A 22,953-nucleotide genomic window follows, 5' to 3' on the forward strand; every position below is an offset into this window, starting at 1 on the left:
GGCCTTCATAAATCAAACTATTGGTGTTGCTGAGGCCAAATTTGGAGTATTGTGTGTAGTTTTGGAAAGACATCAATAAGATTGAAAGAGTGCAGGCTTCAGGAACTGAGTTAAAGGGAAAAATTAAAGAGGTTAGGACTTTCCTTCCAAGACTGAAGAAGAATGAGGTGAGATTAGATAGAGAAACACAAAATTATGAGGGGTATAGGTAGAGTAAATGCAACTAGGTGAGATACAAGCCAGAGAACATGGGTAAAGGGGAAAAGTTTAAGGGGAACATTAAGGGGAACTTCTGCACACAAAGTAGTGGGAGTGTGGAACAAGCTGCTACCTGAAGTGACGAATGAAGGCTCAATTTTAACATTTAAGAAAAATTTGGACAGGTATGTGGATGGGAGAGGTATGGAGGTGCAGGTCTGTGGGACTAGGTAGAATAATAGTTTGGCACAGACTAGAAGGGCGAAAGGGCCCGTTTTCTGTGCTGTAACGTTTTATGGTTGATGAACAGGTGTTCCTTGATAGCATATTCATTGAAGCATTTTGTCACTTTGTTGATAGAATAAAGTCATGGCCAAGAAATTGGTTAAATTTGAATCACCCTATCTTTTGTGGGCAGGATTTCATAGATAATTTTCAACATTGTTCACTGGATTCTAGAGATGAAACTAAACAGTTTGGATAGAGGAAATTTTAGTTCCAAGTACAAGTCTTCAGCACCACAGCAAGGATGTTTTCTGTTCCTATAGACTTTGATTAATCTTGTGCCCTTGGACATCTTTAGATGTAAAGTGAAGTGAATCAGTCAGCTCAGAGCTTCTTTGATGGTGGAAACTTGAGAAGGAAGCTGAGACAGTTAATCAATTCTGTTGAAAATGTTTGCAAATGGTTTGGCTTTGACTTTGATACTTGCCTTCTGGACTGTATCATTAGCTCCTTTCACACCACTGATTACAATTTGGCAGGTCAAATCCCATGAATTGCACATGGTGAAATGACATAACCAGGCAGGACATGGCGGGGGCATGTATCAGAGCCCAACCAAGTTAACTCACCAATCACCTTCAGGCAATGTGAACAGTCTATTCAACTTGCCACTAATTATGTGCTTGCATCAATCTGGCAGTTATATTTCACAGCTCTGTCATTCCCCCGCTGCATGACAACCCCACCCCACCCCACCCCCAGCCTGGCGTCTGTTTCCCCCCATCCCCCACCTGATAGGTTCCCCTCCCACCCCCACCCCCCCAGTACCTGACAACCCCACCACCCTGCTCCCTTCTCCATTTCCCTCTTCCCTCCCCCCAATCAGCCCCACACCGATCCCAACACCCTGCTCCCTTCCTCCTCCATTCCCCTCTTCCCCCCCCCCCCATCAGCCCCAAATCCCACCACCCTGCACTATGCCCTGTCACCCTGCTGCACAGTTCTTCATAAAAACCTGGAATCTTTGTTAATTGTATTAGTATTCCCAGTACCAGCATAATGCAAGGCACTAGAGTGCCCAGAAGCAAAATGAATGCATAGATCAATCTAGTGACTGTAGAATTCTTAGTATTGGGGCAACAGCTGCATAACAAACAAGGTGCACTTCTGCAAAGACATGACTCCAGGCTGCTGAGGGAACACATGGTTAAAAATGGCGTCCATCTTCCCATGTATCCAAGCATGAATCGAGTTTCCCTCTGCAGTTTAAGTCCCCCAAAAACAACCACCACTTCCTCTTTGAATAACAGTCACGTTACCTGGGGGAACAGCGTGAAGGTTTCCCCTCCAGGATGTTCTCCTTCCAAAGGGACGCACTGGGTGTGAAGGGCATTGAACAGACATCTCTTGAGTCGCCCCAGAGGGGAAAGTGTGGATCGCGTGCTATCTGCTGCACTCAAGTAGCTGGGGCTTCTTGGCCACTCTCTCTGCTCTGGACAAGATACACCTGCCCCATTTGCACCCTTTCAGGGTGAACTGAAAACAAATTTGGAACTACATGGAAATGATTTAAAAATGAAATGGACCATTCTCTTTGAATGGACCCTGCTGCGGCAAATTTGGGTAAACTCTGAAAGATTGTTTCTTCCCTTTGAAAAATGATAAGTGAGGAAGTTGAGCTCTCTTATCCAGTTGGCCAAAAAAAAACATGACGGGTTCTAACTCAGCATGGTTCCCAGCAGAATTGTATGAAATTGGAAAAAAATGTGTTGTCAATCTAATCATGGAAAGCTGAATTACACCAATCAGAAGCAGATACAGAGGCTAATAATGTTATGGCAACACGTTAGCAAAATGAATGTGAATGTTCTCACTGGAGAGAGAATAGAAGGGTGTTTATTGTTTTATACCAGGGAAGGGGATTTTTCACTTGCAGCTTATTTGATGTTTATGAAAAAAATTAAATATTGACCATGAATCAGTTGGCAGGCATGTCAGAGCGCGGCCAGCCAAGTTCCAGAATTAGCTGCAAATAATGGTGCAGTGTGAAAGGCTCCTGGTTCAACTTCCCCTGCAATTTTTCCCATTTCCTAGGAGGGTTGGCAGTGTGAAAGGGGCTATTGTTGACCATGGGAATGTTTTTCTAGCTTTCTTCACCCTTTGGTGTTTAATTGTTCACCTTTTTCCACAATTGGAAGTGACTTTTCTAATCAGTTCATTATAAGGTTGCTTGGGTATATTTATTGCTTCTGCAGTTTAGCATTATAAGCAATGGGTAACTGATAACTGGACCAAGAACCTGGTAATTTATCTCTTAATTTATTCTTGTCATCAAAACTAAATTTGTATAGTAAATATTATAAAGGAATTTTTGTAGTTTTTAAAAAATTTTCTGCAGATTAGTTTTTACACATTTTGGAAGATGCGTATTGGTATAGCTTTTCCAATTGGAAGTTTTAAAAGATGGATCAAAAGCACTCATTACAAGGAACCAATTACCATTCATGAATATTTGGTCGGACACAGCTGTTGACTACTTTTAATCATAAATGTCCATCACACTAAGCTTGTGAAAAATGTTTGAAACTGTGATAGGTCCAAATTGACTGATTCCTGCATAAAAATGTTAAATAACACTAAGAACAGTGTGTATACTTCAAAATCTTTGTTTTGGATGTACGTCAACAGTAAAAGATTTCCTCTGCTGAGTACTATGTAGGCTGCCCTCGCATCTGCATGCTCCTGTGAATCGGTTAATTATTTTAAACATCCTGTCCAAGTTGACATCTGACAGTTATCCAGGATGTAGCTTGGCTGGAACAACCACAATTTATTCCATTGTGTTTGTACAAAGGCTTGAAGTTCATTGTTTTTGCCAAGTAACAGCTGTATATAATGAAAAATGCCAGATTTGAAGTGAATTAGTGTTTAAGATTATAAATTTATTTCCAAGGAGTAAGTGTAAAGTTTGAGCAGTTACCTTGTCTGTTACTTTCTTTCTTCTATTTATTTTTATTACAATTACAATGTAGAGATGCACTGACATTCTTAGTTGCTGCAGCTGAATAGGTACTTTGTAAAGAAAAACAACAAAAAAAAACAATTAAAAAAACCATAAACAAAAAAAACTGATAATATTCACAGTTATCCCAGTGCAAAAGGAAGTGACGGCAATAGTGCATTTATTGTGTTGGAGCAGTCTACCACTTTAGCATTTATGTTTTTAGAATAAATTGTGTCTAAAATGGTATTTGACTCCACACCTTTTTGATTATCAAATTAGAACGGTAATATGAGCCTAAGGCCCCTATTTTAATGTCCACTTCAGGGTGGATACAGGTGTTGTCTTTGCACTATGAGCAACAGTTCAGTTAACTTCTGACTTGAATTGAAATTTTTTGACTACCTCGAGCTTGTGCTGAATTTCCATATTTAGTACTTTAAATTGCAAATTTTTTTTTGCTCAAGAGCATTTTGTGCCTTGAGAGCTTGAGCTGATCTCCAAGGACTCTCAGAGTTGTTTCACACACCAATATTTTTTTAATTATAAGGTCTTGTGCAGTATCAGAAACTAATTTTGAGAGAAAATTTGGTACTGTTTTATTGGTTATCAGACCACTTTATTACTTGACAACTGAATCTGCAGAAAGAGTTTTAAAAGGCAAAACTATTCAGCAAAAAATCTAGTGCAAGATGAAATGATCCTGTCGGCTCTGGAGATCTTTTACAGGAAGTGTCCAGTGTGCTTTGGGTCTGAAGATCAGCCATTGATGTAATCCTGAGATTGGCAAATAAAAGCATTTGAATGAACAGAAATGAAAACCTTTTTTTTCCCATATTGATCAGAGCTTGATAGGAAAAAGGGAGAGGGAGAAGAAAATGAACCAACATCCCTTTTCTGCGACATCCTCAGTTGTTGTATGTAACTTTGATCTCAGCAAAGAATCAGATTGAGTAAATGACTAATTTCTTAGACATTTTTAAAATATAATTGAGTTCTCAATTCTCTGTTATTATTGAACAGTTGTTTCTGTGGGTCCATTTAAGTTTTTTTTAAATTAGAGCTTGTACTTAGGGTTACAATCTGGGTATCACTTAAAATATTGTTGTAATTTTAAAATTTATAGGATGCTAACCTATTCTTGGCTCCACATCAAATTTAAAGCTTGAAATTTAATATTATAATTTTTATTTTGTTTATTTGCATGTTACGTACCAGTCAGCAGCAATAGAAATTTACCCAGATAGTGTCATATTTAAAATAATATTTTAATTATTAATAAATCATAATATAACACTTTATCTAATTTAACTAACTTATCTAAACTTAACTACACTTACACACATTCGTGCATCGTTGGGGGTTTTGTGTGCGTGTGTGCATGCGTGCGTGCGTGCGTAATATCCCAAGCCACTGCAGCTCAAGGCATAATTCTCAGAAGGTAGTTCAAAGTTCAGTTTCGGAAATGCAATGTTGACACATAGGCTTGAAATTGATGCGACAAGCATCAAGCAGGCATTAAGGTGGATGAGACATGCAGGCTTTGGATGAAACTAGCAGTTCATGAAGTTGGTGAAAGAGACTGGGGGTGTTTATATCTTGTGAAACTCTTGTTGAGGTGCTTCCACCAAAATGACCTTTTTAGACGAGTGCCAACCAAAACTCACCTCTTCTTTAACGTAGGGGACACAAAGCAAGTAATTCTCAACCATTTTCGTGGGTCATCCAAACTCAAGTGACTCTCACTCTGGTGACCATCCAAGTGCAGTATTTCTTTTGCAAATAGAACCCTTTATATGGGTCAGTTGAACAAAAGTAACCTCCACTCTTTTGTTCATGGAGTAGTCTTCTCATTGCTCTATAACAAACAGGAGGAAATCAGACAGATTGTCTATAATCATGTTTGAGGCCAATCCAGCACAATATTTCTTATTCAAAGAGCTGTTTGCTTTTGTGCTGTCTCCTTAAAAATGGTCCCTGAACAAAACTGTGTATTCAGTCTTAATTTGTTGGTCACATAGTCTCTCTACCTGAGCTTTAGGGACACTGTCTTGCTTTTCTTCAAATGTTTCTAATTTAGGAACACAATGTCTTCAGCCTGCTAGCTCAGTTTCACAGAACTCCAAAGCCTGCAAGGTTTGTTAAATCTGATCCTTGAAGTGACAGTCCCACACAATAAAATGAACTGAAAAATGGGAGTATATAACACATGATTACTGGTTATCAATTCTTATGTTTAATAGTTTGTTATCTTTAAATTGCAAAATCTTTTGAAGCATTTCCAACTATTTTAAAAAGCTTAATAGCAAATCTCTATTGTGTGGAAGGTTTTGCAACCAAATCAACTATAGGAAATAACGTGCATCCCTGATAGATCTTTAAGATCCCACAGTTCTTACTTTGTGATTAATTCCTTGTACTATTCCAGTTTATAACATCTTAAAATACTTTGGATATGTATAACTCTGTTTTATTCTAAAGTGATCAAATCATGTGTTACTATTCTGTTTATTAGTATTACACTGAATACAATTGCATTCTGTTTAATATGCAGGAAGTTGAACAGGAAATCTCCTTCAGGACAGAATGTGGTCTTTATTATTCTTATTACAAGCAGATGTTGCAAGCCCCAACCATAAACCAAGGTGATATAATTTTCCAAATCACGTTGTAAATTATAATTTTTAGTACACGTGTAGATTTGGTTCTGTGCGTCTTCAAGTGCTACCAGAATGCATCAGAAATTCTGCAAAATGCAAAATGCATTTTTCACATGCTGTACTGATTAAGATTCCAGAGAATTACTGTTATGGTAATCGGACTGACTTCTTGGAGTAAATTAAGTACCATTCAAATAGAAACAAATTTGATATTATATTTTTATTAAATTTATTTTTGTAGTTATCATGAAAGATGAAAATTGGTTAATAGTCTGACAAGAATCCCTTTCTGGAGAATTCAGCTGCTAATTTCCAGGTCTCATGAATATGCTTAGTGTAGCCCTGAAACTCGATTCAAAAAACATTCAAAACAATTAAGCTTCACCAATTAATTTCCATTTTTGAGCCTCAAAATAAAAACTGATTTTAAAACAAATTTACATAGTCTGTATTTTCTGGGTTGTCAATTAATGCTGAACAAACTACAGTATTTATTTTAAAGAAACATATGGAATGGCAGTATGAGGTTATAGAAGTGTTGGAATGTGTGGAAACAGCCAGATGCAGAAAAATAATGGCCCTTAGTTAATTAAGAAGTAAAGCAAGTTTGTAGAATAAAAGCACCATTTCAACTTTCACTTCACAATTTCATTATCTACAGTATTCAGTGACGAATAAGTTTATAGAAGGTTTTCTCAGATGTAAAATCCGAAATGTGTCTTGTGCATAGATATATTCATGTTTGTCTTTGGAATCCAATTATTTTTAATTGAGCTGTGCTTTATTTTGAAAAGGATTGAAGGAACTATTGTACGATAATAAAACTGAATCAAGGAGGACAATAAACCTCCTTAAGCGGATGAACATTTACCAGGAAGTTATCCTAAGCATTTTGTACAGAACCTTATCTCTTCAGGTAAAAAAAAAACAGCTTTTACAATACTCTGAATGTAGAGAAGTTGTACAGCTCAGTCCAGTGCCTATGGCTCAATTCATTCAGGCCAACCAAGTTGGCATTTCTGGCTACATTTGATCCATTTCCTTTTAAGCCCTTCTATCCAAATACCAGTTTGACTGTTTTTTGAATGTCAGAATTGTACCAGCCTCTATCGCTTCCTCTGGGAGCATGTTTAAGACCATGAAAAGCTTAAGTCCCACTAAAATCTCTGCCATCATTTAAATCTCTGTCCTTTTGTTCTAGAATCAAGTATCTTGGGAAAAAGACTGAGCATTCACTTTATCCATGCCCCTCATGATTTTGTATTTTTAAATTATGTATAATGATTTTGTATATACAAGATCACCCTTCATCTCCTATGCTCCAAGGAATAAAGACCTAGTTTATACAACCTCTCTCTAGATTATGAATAACATCTGTAAGTTCTCTGTTATGCTGAAGTGCTTTGTTGGTTTATATTATAGTAAAATGTTCTGAAGGGAGTAATTTGCATCATATTTCAACAGAATTATGTGGCACCAGTTTTCTTCTACCTATACACAGTATTTGGACTTCAGGCCCTCTATGTCATTTCGCTTTATACTACCAGCTGGTTATTAAGTGGTAACTGGATGTCAGGGGCATTGGGAGCTGTGTGGTACATTCTGAATAGGTAGGCATTAAACCTTTATGGTGGAAATAAATTGTGTATTAAAGAACTGGAGCAGAGGATTACCAGTTGTTGATGATGTCCTGCAATTTTTAAAAATAATTATTTTTTGTTGTCAGATTCCAGAGAATGTCAGAAATATTTTTTTTTCTTTTCAGAACCTGAATGATTACATTTTATTAATATCTGTTTGAATTTGCAGTTATAATCCAACTGAATATAAAATTCCTCTAATTTGATTTCATGTTTATTGCATATAATTTTTGCCGAGAAATTACAGGTAATTATACATCTAGAGTGAGTTCCTTTGCGATTTGTCCATTTCTTATTTGATTTTTATAGAATAGATACGACAAGAGTGGAGTTTACCATTCCTTTGAGGGAGAATTGGTCACTTCCATTTTTTGCAATGCAATTAATGGCAATTACTTATTACCTCAGACCACAGCTTAAACCACTTCAGCAGGTGAGTATAGAAATATATTGCTATAAAATAGGTGTAGATTGCCCTGTCTGAAGAACTGCATTATATTATAATAATGTTGCTAATCTAATGAAAAATTGAAATTAAGATGGCAAAGATTTCCTGGTTTATGTTTTATAATTATATTCTTCTTCTAATTTAAGATGCTGTCATTCTGTTTGATCATGGCTTCAACATTTCTTTTCTGCATTACCTGGCAGTTCAACCAGTTTATCTTGTTAATTCAAGCTGCAGCTCTCTTTTCATTGGATTGCTTGGATATGGTTCCACATTCTAAGGTAATGTAACATTGTTACTGAGAAATAGAAATGCAGCTCATTAAAGTCCACAAAAGGTAATGAGCTCACTGAGTGTTGTCATGAGTCCAAGATGAATTGTTTGGAATGATGAGTGTAGGTGAATCCTACAGTCCTGATTACAGGCAGTTAGTAGAATCTGACAGGATTCTTCAGTAATATGTGGAGATACTGGGCGTGGATTATCTTTCCCAAAAGAGTTTGAGATGACAAGTACAGTAAAGCCTTAACTTTCACAGGTGATGCTTTCCAGAAACTGCCATGAATATAGAAAACCAAGAGTACCTTTTCTATGGAAGTCTGGAAGTCAAACAAAATGATAAATATTATGACATTATTAAACTAATATGCACTGATAATGTAAACCACTGTAATTATAAACTCTGCTGCTAATTCTGCTCTTAAGGAATCATCGACCAGCTGCAATGGATGCTGGGAAATGTCAGAGATTTAGTCAACCCCTCCCCAAATGTAATGATCGAGTAATTCAAAAGCAAACCATGCCTATTTTGACAAGCTTATCAAGCTATCTTAAACATAAACCTAAGTATTTGTCAGATGAAAGAATCCAGGTGCCAAAGCAATAACCTTTTCATTTGGAAAGGTAACAAGAAGTAACCAATACTGACAGCAGAAGTATGGAAAATTGCTTTCATTTTTAAATTTCAATTTAAACACTGGGTATAATCAGCCCTAATTACTCCAATTTTATTATCCTTTTATATGTCTTATAAAAGGCATTAACCACAAGTTTGCAAAAGCACAAAAATTAAATACGTGAAACCAAAGGTTGTTGGTTTGGCAAGAGCAAATAACCTCTTATTGTATGTTTGAAATTGAAGACTGTGGGTTATTAGCCTTGCAGTAATGCTATATATCTATAGGTGGTCTATTTTGAATTCATTTCTGATCTCTTCTGGGTGTAAGTTTTTCTAATTAAAAAAGATAAAGATCAATGTTTAGTTTCAAGACAGAAGGGCTAAATCAATGGAATAGAGAGGAAACATGGGTAAGAAGCCTATATTTTATACAAGTTGTGTATGTATATATGGTGTGTGTATACTTGCCTATATTTATAGAGAGATGCATGCATCTAGATATACATGCACACACACAGTTTCCTTACAAACTTTCTATATTACCATGTATAATTATTTATTTCTAAACCTTAGTGTGCCTAGATTGGAAATTTTTCGGTTATTTTGTTTAATATTGAATTTACTGTTAAAACCTTTCTTGTTTTGCTGCTTGGGACCACATTTTTTTAATTATGCAACACATGAAATCCGTACCACCCTTTTATACCCAATTAATCTACCAACCCCATACATTTTTTTTTCCTTGGATAGGAGGAAGCTCATGAACAACTCGAAAGCAATTTGTTTGCCACTTTAAAAAAATAAATAAATAAATAGATTGTTTGCCAAATATCGTTTAAAGCAAAATGAACAAGAGAAGTTGAATACAAGTGTAAAATTCATCATTACTGAGATGCTCCTTTTGAAAGGAACACATTTAATATTTTATTTTCATTTGAAATCATTATGTGGAATTGGAAAAAAAACATTTGTTTTCCATTAATTTTTTGACAATCGACATATGATCAAAAAGATTTTTTGTATGAGTAGTTGGTGCCTTGTTTTCTGTGTTCTATTTTCAATTGGCTATGACATTTTTTGTTGCAGGTTGCATCACTATACCTTGTGCACGTTGTTTCTTTGCTTCTGGTCTGCATCCTACAATTTAATAATTCTATGCTCTTGGGATCACTAGTTCTGAGTTTCATTCTGGCTGCTTTAGTAGTGCGATGCTTTCAGGTAATATTAGAATGTTCTTTTACTTTCAAAATAATTGCAATTTATGAAAATTTGTCTAATTCAGTAACCGTCAACTGAGAAATAAAGTAAATTGTGAAGAATTTAATATGTGAAATCATCTAACCTTCAAAATTATCATGGAGATTTTCATATCAAGTTAACTTGTGTTACAGACATTTGGTTAAATAGGTACTGGCCTTTTAAATATTTCTATATCTAGGGGATGAACTTAGAGCATGGATCAGTACATGGAAATACGATGTTGTGGCCATTACTGAAATTTAGCTGGAGGAAGGGCAAGATTGGCTGATGCATGTACCAAGAATTAAGTGTTTTAAAAAGAATAGGATGGGAGGTAGTGGGGAGGCGGGGGGGGTGAGAGTAGCATTGCTGATCAGGGATAGTATCATGGCTATAGAAAGGGAGGACGCTGCAGAGTGAGTGTCCACTGAGTCGGTTTGGGTGGAATTCAGAAATGGGAAGGGAACTATCACTTCTGGGAGTAGTCTATAGACCCCCAAGTAACCCTCAGGATACCAAGGAGCAAATAAGCAACCAGAATTTGGAATGATGCAGGAAATACAGGATTGCAGTTCTGGATGATTTCAACTTCCCTAATGTTGACTGGCACCTCTGACTACAAGAGGGATAGATGGGGCTGAATTTGTCAGGTGTGTTCAAGAAGGATTCCTGACTCAGTATGTGGACCAGTCGACGAAAGGAGAGGCCATACTGGAACTAATTCTGGGTAATGAATTTGCACAGGTGGCAGACCTCTTGGTGGGGGAGCATTTTGGTGAGAGTGAACACAACTCCCTTAGCTTCAACAAAGCTGTGGAAAAGAATAAAAACAGTCAAACTGGGGAAGTGCTTAAACTGGGGAAGGGCTAATTATAAAGAAATGAGGCAGGAACTAACAAGAGTAAACTGGAAACAGATGTTAAGGGTGAAACCACAGAAGTAATGTGGAAGAAGTTTAGGGGACCATTTAAGCAGAGTTCAGGATAGATTTGTCCCTCTGAGACAAGGAAAAAGATAGTGGGGAAAGGCAACCGTGGCTGACAAAACAGGTCAGGCAACTAGTCGAGAAAGAAGGAAGCATACATTAGATATAGGAAGCAGAAAAGGGAAGGGCTTATAAGAGGTACAGAATATGATAGTCATGAAGGAGCTCAAGAAAGGACGGGAGAGCTCGAAGAGGGCATGAGAAGGCCTTGGCCTGTAGAATTAAGGAGAACCCCAAGGCATTCTATGCATATACGAAGAACAGAAGGATGATGAGAATGGTGGGGCTGCTAAAGGATAAAGGAGGCAACATGCCTGGAGGCAGAGGAGGTTGGGAAATACTTTGCGTCAGCATTCTCAAGAAAACAGGACCTTGATCACGGTGAGGTCGAAATTGAACAGGGCTATGTGCTGGACAATGTGGAGATTGTGTTAGATCTTCTTAAAAATAGCAAAATTGTTAAGTCCCCGGGCCTGGATGCAATATACCCCAGGCTGCTGTGGGAAGTGAGAGAAGAGATAGCTAGGGCAATAACTATGATCTTTGAATCCTCTTTGGCTGCAGGGGAGATGCTGGAGGATTGGAGAATGGCAAATGTAGTCCCCTTGTTTAAAAAAAAGGTAATGGGGGAGAATCCTGGGAATTTTAGACTGGTGTGTCTTACATCATTGGAGAGGATTCTGAAGGATAGTATCTATGAGCATTTGGACAAGGATAGTTGACTCAAGGATAGTCAACATGACTTTGTGAAGGGAAGGTCATGCCTCATGGGCCTAATTGAGTTTTTTGAAGAGGTAACAAACGATATTGATGAGGGTGGGGTGGTAGATGTGGTCTACATGGATTTTAGCAAGGCATTTGACAAGATCCCCACAAGAAACTCATCCAGAAAGTCATGAAGCAGGGATCACTGGAACCTTGCCCCTGTGTGGATAAAAATATTGGCTTGTAGGAAGAAAGCAGAGAGTAGTAGTGGAAATAAAGTATTTTACCTGGAGGTTGGTGACTAGAGGAGGGATATGTTCTGGGAACACCCCCCCCCCCCCCCCCCCCCCCCCAGCTCTTCATGATTTTTAAAAATAGCTTGGATGAAGAAGCAGAAATATGGGTCAGTAAGTTTGCAGATGTAATGAAGGTTGGAGGAGTTGTGGATGGAGCTGAAGGTTATTGAAGGTTTGCAAGAGGATATAGACAGGATGCAGAGTTGGGCAGAAAAGTGTCAGATGGATTTTAATCCGGATAAGTGTGATGTGATGCATTTTGGAAGGAAAAACCAGCAGGCTAAGTACAGGGTTAATGGTCAGTTACTTCAGAGTGTGGATGAACAGATGGACCTTAGGGTTCAAATCCTTACATCCCTCAAGGTCATCGCACAGGTTGATAGGATAATTAGGTAGACCTAAGGGATGGTGGGCTTCATTAATAGGGGGGTGAGTTCAGGAGTAGAAAGGTCATGTTGCAATTCTAAAAATCTCTGGTAAGACTACATTTAGAGAATGGTGTTCAGTTCTGGTCACCTCATTATAGGAAGGATATGGAAGCTATGGAGAGGGTGCAGAGGAGATTTATCAGGATGTTGTCTGGACTGGAAAACCAGTCTTCTGAGGCAAGGTTAGCAGATCTGGGACTTTTCTCTTTGGAGCATAGAAGGATGAGAGGAAACTTGATAGAGGTCTATGAGGTTGAGAGGCATAGATAGGGTGGACAGCCAACACCGGTTTCCCAGGGCAGGATCAGCAAACACCAGAGGACATGTGTACAAAGTCAAGGGAGGGAAATTTAGGGGAGACATCAAGGGTAAGTTTTTTTTAAAAAAAGAGTTGTGGGTGCTTGGAATGCCTTGGCGGGGAAGGTGCAGGCTGTAACATTGGAAGAATTTATTAGACTCTTAGACAAACCTATGGATAAAAGAAAAATAGAGGGTTACGGGGTAGGGAGGGTTTAGTACTTTTTTAAGTAAGCAATATCTGAGTCAGCACAACCTCGAGGGATGAAGGGCCTGTACAGTGCTGTATTGTTCTTTCTGATGGTGTCATCAAGGGGTTGATATCATGAATATTAGTGCAACATTATGAAAGCCTCTACTAATCAAAGCAACTTGCCTTTGGGCTACAGGAGTTTACTCAAGTTTGTGATAATATAAATATGGAATGAAAAATGTAACTTTGGCCATTTTCTCTTTTTTTTCTATATTTATATATAGAGGAATTTAAAATCTGGCACATTTGCTCTGAGAGTTGTGAAACTACTGGTGCATCTAGTTGTGGTATTCCTCTTAACAGTCTTAACAAATAATATTATCAAGGTATGTTAACAGAATTATTTATATTCTCCTTTGTGAAATTTTGATGAAGCTCTAAAAATTTAATCATAGATTAAATGTTAATTTTAAATTTAGACATACAGTACAGTAACAGACCCTTTTTGCCCAAGAGCCCAATTGACCTACAACCCCTGGTATGTTTTGAACAAGGAAGGAAACTGGATCCTCCAGGGAAAACCCACACAGATACTGGGAGAACTTACAAAATCCTTACAGACAGTGCGGGATTCAAACCCTGTCCTGATTGCTGATGGTGTAGCAACATTGTGCTCATCATGCTGCCCAAAAGGATTAATCCTTTTAGATAAAATAAAACTGTGTGTTTTCTGCTGTTTTGTTTCAACCTACAGTAAACAGACAATGAGAACATTAGTATATAATTTAGTAAATGTATATCCCATTTAGGGCCCAACAACCCAACAGAAAAAATGGTCAAGCCATGGCTAAAGAGTGCTAGATCAAATGAAAAGCAGGAACTGAAAGGTTGGTGGGGGGGGGGGGGGGGGGGGGGGGGGGGCGGGGGTGGGAATCAGAATTGAAGAATTGTCCAAGAAATATATGAGGATTGAGAAAGTACTCTTGCAAGAAAAATACTAATAAAATGTAAAAGCTACCTTAGAAAAGATCAGCAAAAGTTAATGTAGGGCAAACTTAGACTGAAGCAGGAGAAATTGTACTGGATAGTTGGGAAAAATGTGTTTCTTTATCTTTGTGGAAGGATACACCAAAATTTTGGGAATAATGGAGCTCAACAGGCTGGATTGCATGAAGAACTGAAATCTAGCCGTAGCAAAAAAATGTATTATGTCAACCTGGAAATTGGAAGATAATTTGAAAATACAACAATGGTATATAGAAATGAATAAATGTATTCCATTAGAAAAAATAACATATAGTTTAAGAAATAATATTGAAATATTCGAACAAATATGGGAGCCTTATATTAAACACAATAGCGAAAACCTACCGGGGACAATCACTACCTAAGTTAACGGAAGGAAAAGGAAATGAAAAGAATGGACTCAGTGGAATTTCTGGTGTATTTTTATTGAATGACAACATTGTCTGACTGGTTTAATGTATCCTAGATTTTATACTTTAAATGGACGGGAGGGGGGAGGTGGGGAGGGTGGGAGGGGAGGAGGGAGGGGGGGGGAGAAAATGACACTGTATATGTGTGAAAAGGAAAAAATGTGTATCATGGTTAATGTGATTTATGGTGTGAAAAATAAAAAAATATTAAAAAAAAAAAGAACTGAAATGAATTATTAAAACAAATAGTGTTGGAGAGATTAATGAGGCTGAAAGCCGATAACATCCCAGAGTTTTGAGAGTTGTCCATGGAGATCAAAGATGTACTGGTTGTCATCTTTCCAAATTCCATTTGCAAGGAAAAAAATTTAATCCCTTTATTTAAGAAAGGAGAAAGGGAGAAAATGGATAACTGCAGACCTGTTATCTTGACATCACTTGTAGAATATATGTTAATGAAGTAGCAGCCAAAACTAGAAAGTTAACATTCAGGATCAGTATGTCATTAGGAAGGCAAACAGTATACTGGTGTTTATGATTCCATGAGATATGAGATTTTCAGTTAGACAGCCTTTTCCTTGTTGAGACAGCACATGAAACATCATCTGCAAGTCTGGTCTTCCTTTGTACCTGTAAAGGGAAAACACTTTGAATAAATGGAATGCATAAAAGGTTCACTAATTTGATTCTGGGATGGCATATTTGTCCTTTGAGAAGAGATTAAATAGAATAACCTTAGGCTGTGAGAAACAGATGATGGAATCTTGAGCAAACAGTGAGAGGCTGGAGGGACTCTGGGTCAAGCATCATCCATAGAGAGAAATGAACAGCCAACATTGTTTTAGGATGTGACCATTTATCAAGAAAATGTCAAGTTTTGTAAGAATGAGAGCAACATTAAAGCACACAAAATTTCTATAAGGCTTGATAAAAGCGCTTAAGGAATAATGTTTTTTCAACAGTGTATAAGAATATTGACAGACGCATCATGCAACAATGTGTAACATTATCGGAATACATAATTTCAAAGATGAATTAAGCTTTGGTCAATGTTTAAAAAACTGATTTTTTTTCTCTTTATTCTTAAGGGTTTCCCACATTTACTGTATTTTGTGAGATTTGGGGATAACTTGTGTATGATTTGGACAAAAACAGAAAATAAAAAAAAATTAACAAGATTATTGTTAATTTCTGTTTGGAATTATTCATTGTGTTCTTTTTGTGGCAGAGAATTTTAGGACTAGAATCTGATGAACATATTTTTAAATTCCTTAAAGCAAAATTTGGATTTGGGGCAACAAGGTAAGATCTTAGTATTTTTATTAAACCTAAAATGAAGTGCTTGTTGCATAGAAGAGATAGAACTTCCTAGTATATGACATTTAATGGGTTGTACAGACTCTGGATAAAAATTCAAATGGCCCCGAATGTGACCGAGTCTGTGCTGTTGTAAACTTTTTAGGTCCAATAGGCTCATTGGTACAGGATGGTCCATTCATGATTGTGACCTCCTGCACACAACTGTTGGCTGGAAAATCTTTGAAAGCTAATTTATCCATCTGTCAGCTTAGCTGAGTGTCAAATGTCAAAATTGTTTTGAACATTGCTGATGTTCAGAAATCTGCAGAAGCATTCAAAAATAATTTAATATTCAAGCCATTAATTTAAAATAATATAAAGCATTGAAAAGCTTGAAAAATTAAAAACATTTCAAAATTTATTTATTACTGATCTTAGTTTAGTTTTTCCAACATTTTCTGTTCATTAAAATTATACACGTGCTTTGCTTGCGTCAGGCCCAGACCCTTTTATAGGTTCTACATTTTGGTTCCAGAGCATTAGCATTGAAAGCCATTGGAATCCAGTGACACAATCAAGTCAAGATGGAAGCAAGTGTGCAATTGTTACTAGACATTCAAAGAAATCGTGCCCGAGTGACTTTCAATCCTAAACATGAATTTTGGGATATCAAATGTACCATCCCAGCAGGAATAGATCTAAATGTAATTCGGCTATCATGGCCTGGGAACTCATACTTTGACATGATGTTACTGTCAAGCGGTAGGACAAGTCGGAGATAGTACACTTCCTGGAAGTGGAAATGGATTCCTTTCTTGCATTATGTATTGTAATTAAACTTTAATGTTAAAACAATTTTTTTGTGTTCCATTTACAAATGGTAACTGGCATAATTAATTTGACATATTAGCATATATTTTTTATCATGGCTGTGAAGTATTGGCAATTGAGTGATTGTTGAAATTCAACTCTTCACTGTCATTGTATGTATACATGATATCTCAAAATTCATGTCAACTTTTGGATAATGCTTGACTTTTAAGTGAAATAATCTTTTAAGATATATCTCTTAAAATTTATTAAGGATTGGATTTAATGCAGTGCTCTTCGAACAGCTATTAATATCAGCATTTATGGAAGATTTAAAGTTACAAGATCATATATAAAATGCCGTCATTTGAGATTTTCAACGCTAGGTAGATAATTACAAATACCTTCATTCAGAGCACAATATTTTTCCCTTCATCTTTAGGGATTTCGATGCTAAATTATACCTATGTGAAGAAGCCTTTGGACTCCTGCCTCATGATACCTTTCAAAGACTTTTGCACACTTTGATTTTGCCTTCGTATCTTTTAGTTTTGGTTATTACAGTGACCGTGGCTGTAATTGTTGCTATTCGCAATCTCAGGTATGTTAATAATGCCAATGGTTAAAATGACTTCTTCATTTATATTTTATGAGATATTATTAGTATCTGTTTGCTAATATTTTGAGGATTGATACTGTTGTTTTTTTTAAGCTCTGTCTTCAATTTGATCAATTTGCTTGACAAAATTCAGTCTTAAGAGGGAGCAATGTAATAGAGACAAAAATCATTTTGCATTAAATTATGGAATGATCAATTGGCCAAATTTACTTCTGAATATTCATTGATTGTTTTGTGTCTGGGGCCAGACACTTCATTTGTGTATAATTGTAGGTTAATTGGTGAGTTTCTCCCCATTCTCAGTGGATGGCAGAAGAATTAGGTGAAATTGAACAGCAGTATAGACTTCATGTTCTAAATGTCCTCCTTCTATGTTGTTTGAAAATGTGCGAAATCTGACCAATGAGAATAGAAACGTTTCTTTTCATAGTCCAAGTTTTTTAAGCATTAGGTAAAACCATGGAGCCATCTAAAAGTAAAGCAATACTGATGTAGAAATCTCAAAAAATAAAACAAAAAAGTTGGAAATGTTCAGCAGGCCAGGTAGCATCTGTAAGAAAGAAACAGAATTAACCTGGGATGGAAGGTAATCAACTTGAAATGTTAACTCTGTTTCTCTCTCCACGGATGCTGCCTGCTGAACATTTCTAGCATTTATATTGTTTTATTTCAGATGACTAAAGCAAATTTTAACCCAAATCTAAAGTGAGAGTATTCCATGGCAAAAACATATAATCAATAGGGTAATAAACGAAAACAAATAGTTGGTGAAGTTAGATCCGGTGCAAAAAATGAAGGAGGAGGTAGCTGACATTACCCACAAGCAATTGAACATTTAAAATAAAATGACCAATTAAATATAAACCAATAAATCTAAAACATGAGGACAGGAACAGCAGGGATGGATTTCTTCAAGACAGTGCCAATATGAGCATCTTGAATCTTAAATAATATAAATAAAACCAACTCTCATTGTTTGGGGAGGGGGGAGAATATAATGTTGGATCTACTGTAAGGGCAATGCTGCCATTAGTGTGGACCTAGGGGAATGGCGAATGGAGACATAACGCTGCTCTGCAAAATCCTACCGTCTGGTTCTGATGCCGATGGCTCCCTAAAGGCTTTAAACAGCCTGTTAGAGGAGCGGATAGGTTTTTTAATTTGGCCATCCTGTAATCTCAGAGGTCTGTGCCCAAGATGGCGGTGCCTGTGCTGAGTAGCGGACCAGGAGTTGCAGACTCCAGGGGAGCAGTGGACCGGCGCAGGGTACCAGAAATGGAAGAACACCCCATGTTGAGAAGGAGAAGCTTGGGAGATGACCCTACAGGGAGGATGACCTCAACAGCAGGCCAGCGAGGGGCTCAGTAGTTGAAGGACCCACGCAGGCTGCTGACAACTTGCAATCAAAGGACTTTCACTGGTTGCAGGCAGCTGGCGACTTGGAATTGGAGGACTCTTGCAGGCTGTAGGCGATTTGAGGTAGAAGGATTCACACCAGGCTGCTGGAGACTGGTTCGTGGGAACCAGGTATCGGAACTGGGATTGGAGAGATTGCTGAGGGCAACCTTCTTGTTAAATGGTACTAATTTGCTCTGAGCTATGGATTATATGTGAGAGGTTTAAAATGGAGAACAAGATGGACAGTCAACATACAAAATCTTATGTTTTGGTCATATTAGACTGTCCAACATGAGCCTCCTTGGAATGTAATTCAGTTACAAAATTTTCTATTTCTCTCTTGGATCCCCTCTTCCCTTTAAATAAAGTAACTGATAATCTGGAGTTATACATACTTTGAGGATCTGGATACAGTTTAGAAAACAATTTGGCTTATTGAGATTTTCTCTTTCTAGATCTATTCTTTCTGTTTCTTTAAACCTTCCATGATTGATGCAGCTTTTAAAGAATGGTATAGATTGGGTATTAAAGGTTTCTTTTGTTGAGGGCTTTTGACACTCAGTCAAATATAGTTTACCAAATACTCATTATTTTCATTACCTACAGATCAGAGATTTATTGTGATTTCAATTACATACATTTCCTAAGAGCTTTGATAAGAATTTAACAGATGTAATTTTTAAGTTCAAACTTTTTTTCTGTATTTTTTAAAGTAAAATTTAAGCCTAATCCTTTAACTGCCTTGTTTGGTATTGTTGGGGGGGGGGGGGGAGAGAGAGAGAGAGAGAAAAAAAAAGAGAGAGGCATAACTAACAGCTTCTGATCTGCATGTATTAGGTTTTACCTCTCATATGGCTAGGTGGGCAGTGTTCCTTAGATGGAAGGACATTGGTCTGTCTAACCATGCTCAATGGTTGCATGACATTATGTCATGCTTAAATTTATAGAAGATTCAGTGCTCAATATTTGATTTAATTTTTTCAAACATTGTGTGGACCGTTTCTGAATTATTTTCAAAATCTCTGACTTTGTATTAATGCAGAGGTGTAGACTAACAAGGTAATTTATCAATGCAACAGGGCATTCTTTTTCTCTCTCTGCCAAGCAGTTTTGGTAGTGGGATTAGATTTCTGATTTGCTTGTTTTTATTATGTATTCTTATTTTTTTTATGTGAATTTAAAAAAATTTAAATAAAAATATTGAAAGAGAATAATTCAAAAAATTTTTGGTGAAAAATAGTCTTGTATTTTCATCTTTTACATAAGAAACAGCAATGCAAGTAGGGCACCTGGCCAGTCCCCCACTATTCTGTTCAATTGCAAGAAAACCTCACTGCTATTAAATTCAGTCTCTTTGGCAGTGAAGGCCAACATTCCATTTGCCTTCTTGATTAACCGTTGCACCTGTAAATCAAACTTTTGCAATTCATGCGCAAGTAATCTCAAGTCACTCTGCACTATTTAAATAATAACTTGATTGAGTTTTTTCATTCCAAAATGGATGAACTTGCATTTACCAATATTATACTTCAATACCATACCAACATTTTACTCCAGACAGACTGATACCATGTTCAAAATCAGGTTGAATAAATGGAGGAAGATTTGCAACTGAGAAAGAAGCCTTTCAGTCCATTCTGTTCTTTAGTTGCATCGCCTAATCTCATCTTCCATCACAAGACTTGTTGTCTTGCAGGTCACATCTCTTTCATTACAATTTAGAGAAGTTTTGAGTTCAGAAAACTTTGAAAGGGTATGATAACATATTACATGAATTCATGATTTAGCCATGAGGTTAAAAATCACTTTTTTCATTAAACCCTTGTCAGTGAGGAAATATGTGTTTATTACATTGTACCTAGTGCCATGAATAGGGTTGTTCTACAAGCAGTTTATCAGGTGAATGCTAACATTCATTACAGCCGTATAAAGTAGAAGAACAAGTGCAGAATTACAATGAACAAAAGACCAGTTAGTATCAAGCATGGACAACATGGTAGCACTGATATGAGGTTGTGAAATGGTTTAAATATGAATTAATCAGCAAATCTTGTACTCCAATTGAATTTCAGAACAAGTGGCTAACCCAGTTATCTTCCATCATCACTGAATCTAAGTGATGATTTTATTTTCTGTTCTCCCATCTAGGTGTCCTGACTGTCGTTACCAATTAGTTTCAGTCTTACGTTGGTAAATTGTTGATCACCAGGAACTGTTGAACACAATCTTGTATATATCTTTTGATATCTAAAGATATCATGGCATTGTAAATAGTATATCAATAAGAGGTTGTTAAATGTTTTGGAGAGGAATATTGAGCATTGTTAATTTGATTCTGTATTGATGCATTTGGGTGTTTGCCTCTCCTAATCTCAAACAGTTGCAGACAATCTAATGTAATTCTCCCAGATAAAAGTTCAGTTCACAGAAGTCACAATAAAGCGTACACTTTTTCTGGACACTCGTCTTGGTAAACACAACAAATTCCACTTCTGCATAGAAACTTAAAGGGGTAAGAATGGGCCATTCAGCCCTTTAAGCCAGTCCCACCATTCAATATGAATGTATAAACTGTTACAAAGTAAAATGCTTAAATTAGATATTCATAAATTGAGTTTGAAATGGGAAGAGGATTTGGGAATTACAATCAAGCACAATGATTGGAGATCTATTTGTAAGGATAGTATGTCTAAGATAGAGGTTAGTTCATTATAATTTTTTGCATCAATTGTACTTAACTCCTCAGAAATTAAACAAATATAATGTAAGTTCTTCAGATTTATATTTTAGATGTTTTAAAGAAGGCTCTTTTTTTCACATTCGACAAACTTTTTTGGAGACGGCTTACAGAATTTTTAGAGAAAGTTTTAAAGATTCAATTACTGATGAACCCAACATTGTTTTTATTAGGTAATGTTAAAAGGTCGAGTTTGATTTTTGAGGTTGACTAAATATCAAATTGTGTTTTTAAGACTGGCAATGGTGGTAGCAAGGAAATGTATAGCTATTCGAAAAATGAGATTGATTTGAGATTGCAGAGGTGGCATATGTAATTGAGGTCATGTAGTCCTATTGGGGGGGGGGGGGGGGGGACATAAAATTTACATGATAATTATCTTTTTTTTCTAAAGTACGGAGCCCCTATTTGGACTTAATGGATTTAAAATTTCAAATTCCTTGAAACTTGTCGTGGTGGTATTGCTACTATGTTAATATACAAACTTGATACAAATATCTTGCTTTGATCCATGGTGGTTTATTGTATTTTGATGCTAAATCTCCATTTTCTTTCTTTGGGGTCGGGATCTGAGTGGGTTATACATAGTACATTTAAAATTTTAAATAAAGTATTCAAAAAATTGAATTATATAAGATATCCTTGATTAGAAGGAGGGGATAGATTAGATTTAGTTTTTCGTGGTTTTTTTTCCATTTTTTTATTTTATACGAGCTATTTCAACAAATGGCTTTAAAAGTTGCATAGATCATTTCAATAAAATGTTTTTGAGGTATAAACAATTATTAATGCAGCTTTATCTACTTTTTTTGCAATTGTCAATTCTATATGTATACTTAAATGTTAAATTCAATAAAAATATTTTAAAAAGAAAGAATCCAATTTAGATCCATCGCTGTAGTATTTGTATGATACCACATTGTATTCAGTTATTCTTGACTCTATATGCTCAACAAAACTTGGGCAACAGAACAGATATTTAATGATTCTAATATATAAATAGTCAAATTGTAATTAATTAACAAAGCTTCAATATTTTGAATTGTAGCTTCAAAAGCAGAATACCTAGTCATCAAAAAACAATTTAACTTTTATTTTCTTTTCAGCTGCAATAGCTGTTCCAATCCTTTCCAGAATTCTGCTGTTAAAGAAGAGAACGTGATTATGCTGAGACCAGATACGGCCTACAATCTTATACACAATATATTATTTGGCCTGCTGGCTTTGAGTACAATGAGGTAACCTATTGCACTAACACAAAGAATGTGAATAATATTTTTCCTGAGTTAATATAAATAGAAACTATCAGAGTATTGATAAAATGTATTTAAATAAATAATTTGTGTTGATCTTTGAGTCCAATCATAAATGCATGACCAAATTTAAGTTCAATGTTGTATGTTCTGCAATCTCTGCTAAATGAGCCCATTAAATTTTGATC

The 22,953-nt window shown here is 36.4% G+C and overlaps 1 protein-coding gene across 6 annotated transcripts in view; it reads left to right on the plus strand.

The window, feature by feature from the left end:
• dpy19l3 (dpy-19 like C-mannosyltransferase 3) overlaps positions 1-22,953 on the plus strand; it is a 51,319-nt gene that overhangs the window by 9,529 nt on the left and 18,837 nt on the right. For all 6 annotated transcript variants that reach the window (XM_069901749.1, XM_069901745.1, XM_069901751.1 and 3 more), the window contains exons 4-13: positions 5,979-6,069; positions 6,879-7,000; positions 7,549-7,694; positions 8,034-8,157; positions 8,319-8,453; positions 10,157-10,288; positions 13,498-13,599; positions 15,878-15,951; positions 17,201-17,359; positions 22,619-22,750. In XM_069901749.1, coding sequence (XP_069757850.1) covers positions 5,979-6,069; positions 6,879-7,000; positions 7,549-7,694; positions 8,034-8,157; positions 8,319-8,453; positions 10,157-10,288; positions 13,498-13,599; positions 15,878-15,951; positions 17,201-17,359; positions 22,619-22,750 — 1,217 coding nt within the window. The remainder of the gene's footprint in view (positions 1-5,978; positions 6,070-6,878; positions 7,001-7,548; positions 7,695-8,033; positions 8,158-8,318; positions 8,454-10,156; positions 10,289-13,497; positions 13,600-15,877; positions 15,952-17,200; positions 17,360-22,618; positions 22,751-22,953) is intronic.

Source organism: Narcine bancroftii, chromosome 10, assembly GCF_036971445.1.
Source record: "Narcine bancroftii isolate sNarBan1 chromosome 10, sNarBan1.hap1, whole genome shotgun sequence".
Taxonomy (NCBI): Eukaryota; Metazoa; Chordata; class Chondrichthyes; order Torpediniformes; family Narcinidae; genus Narcine; species Narcine bancroftii.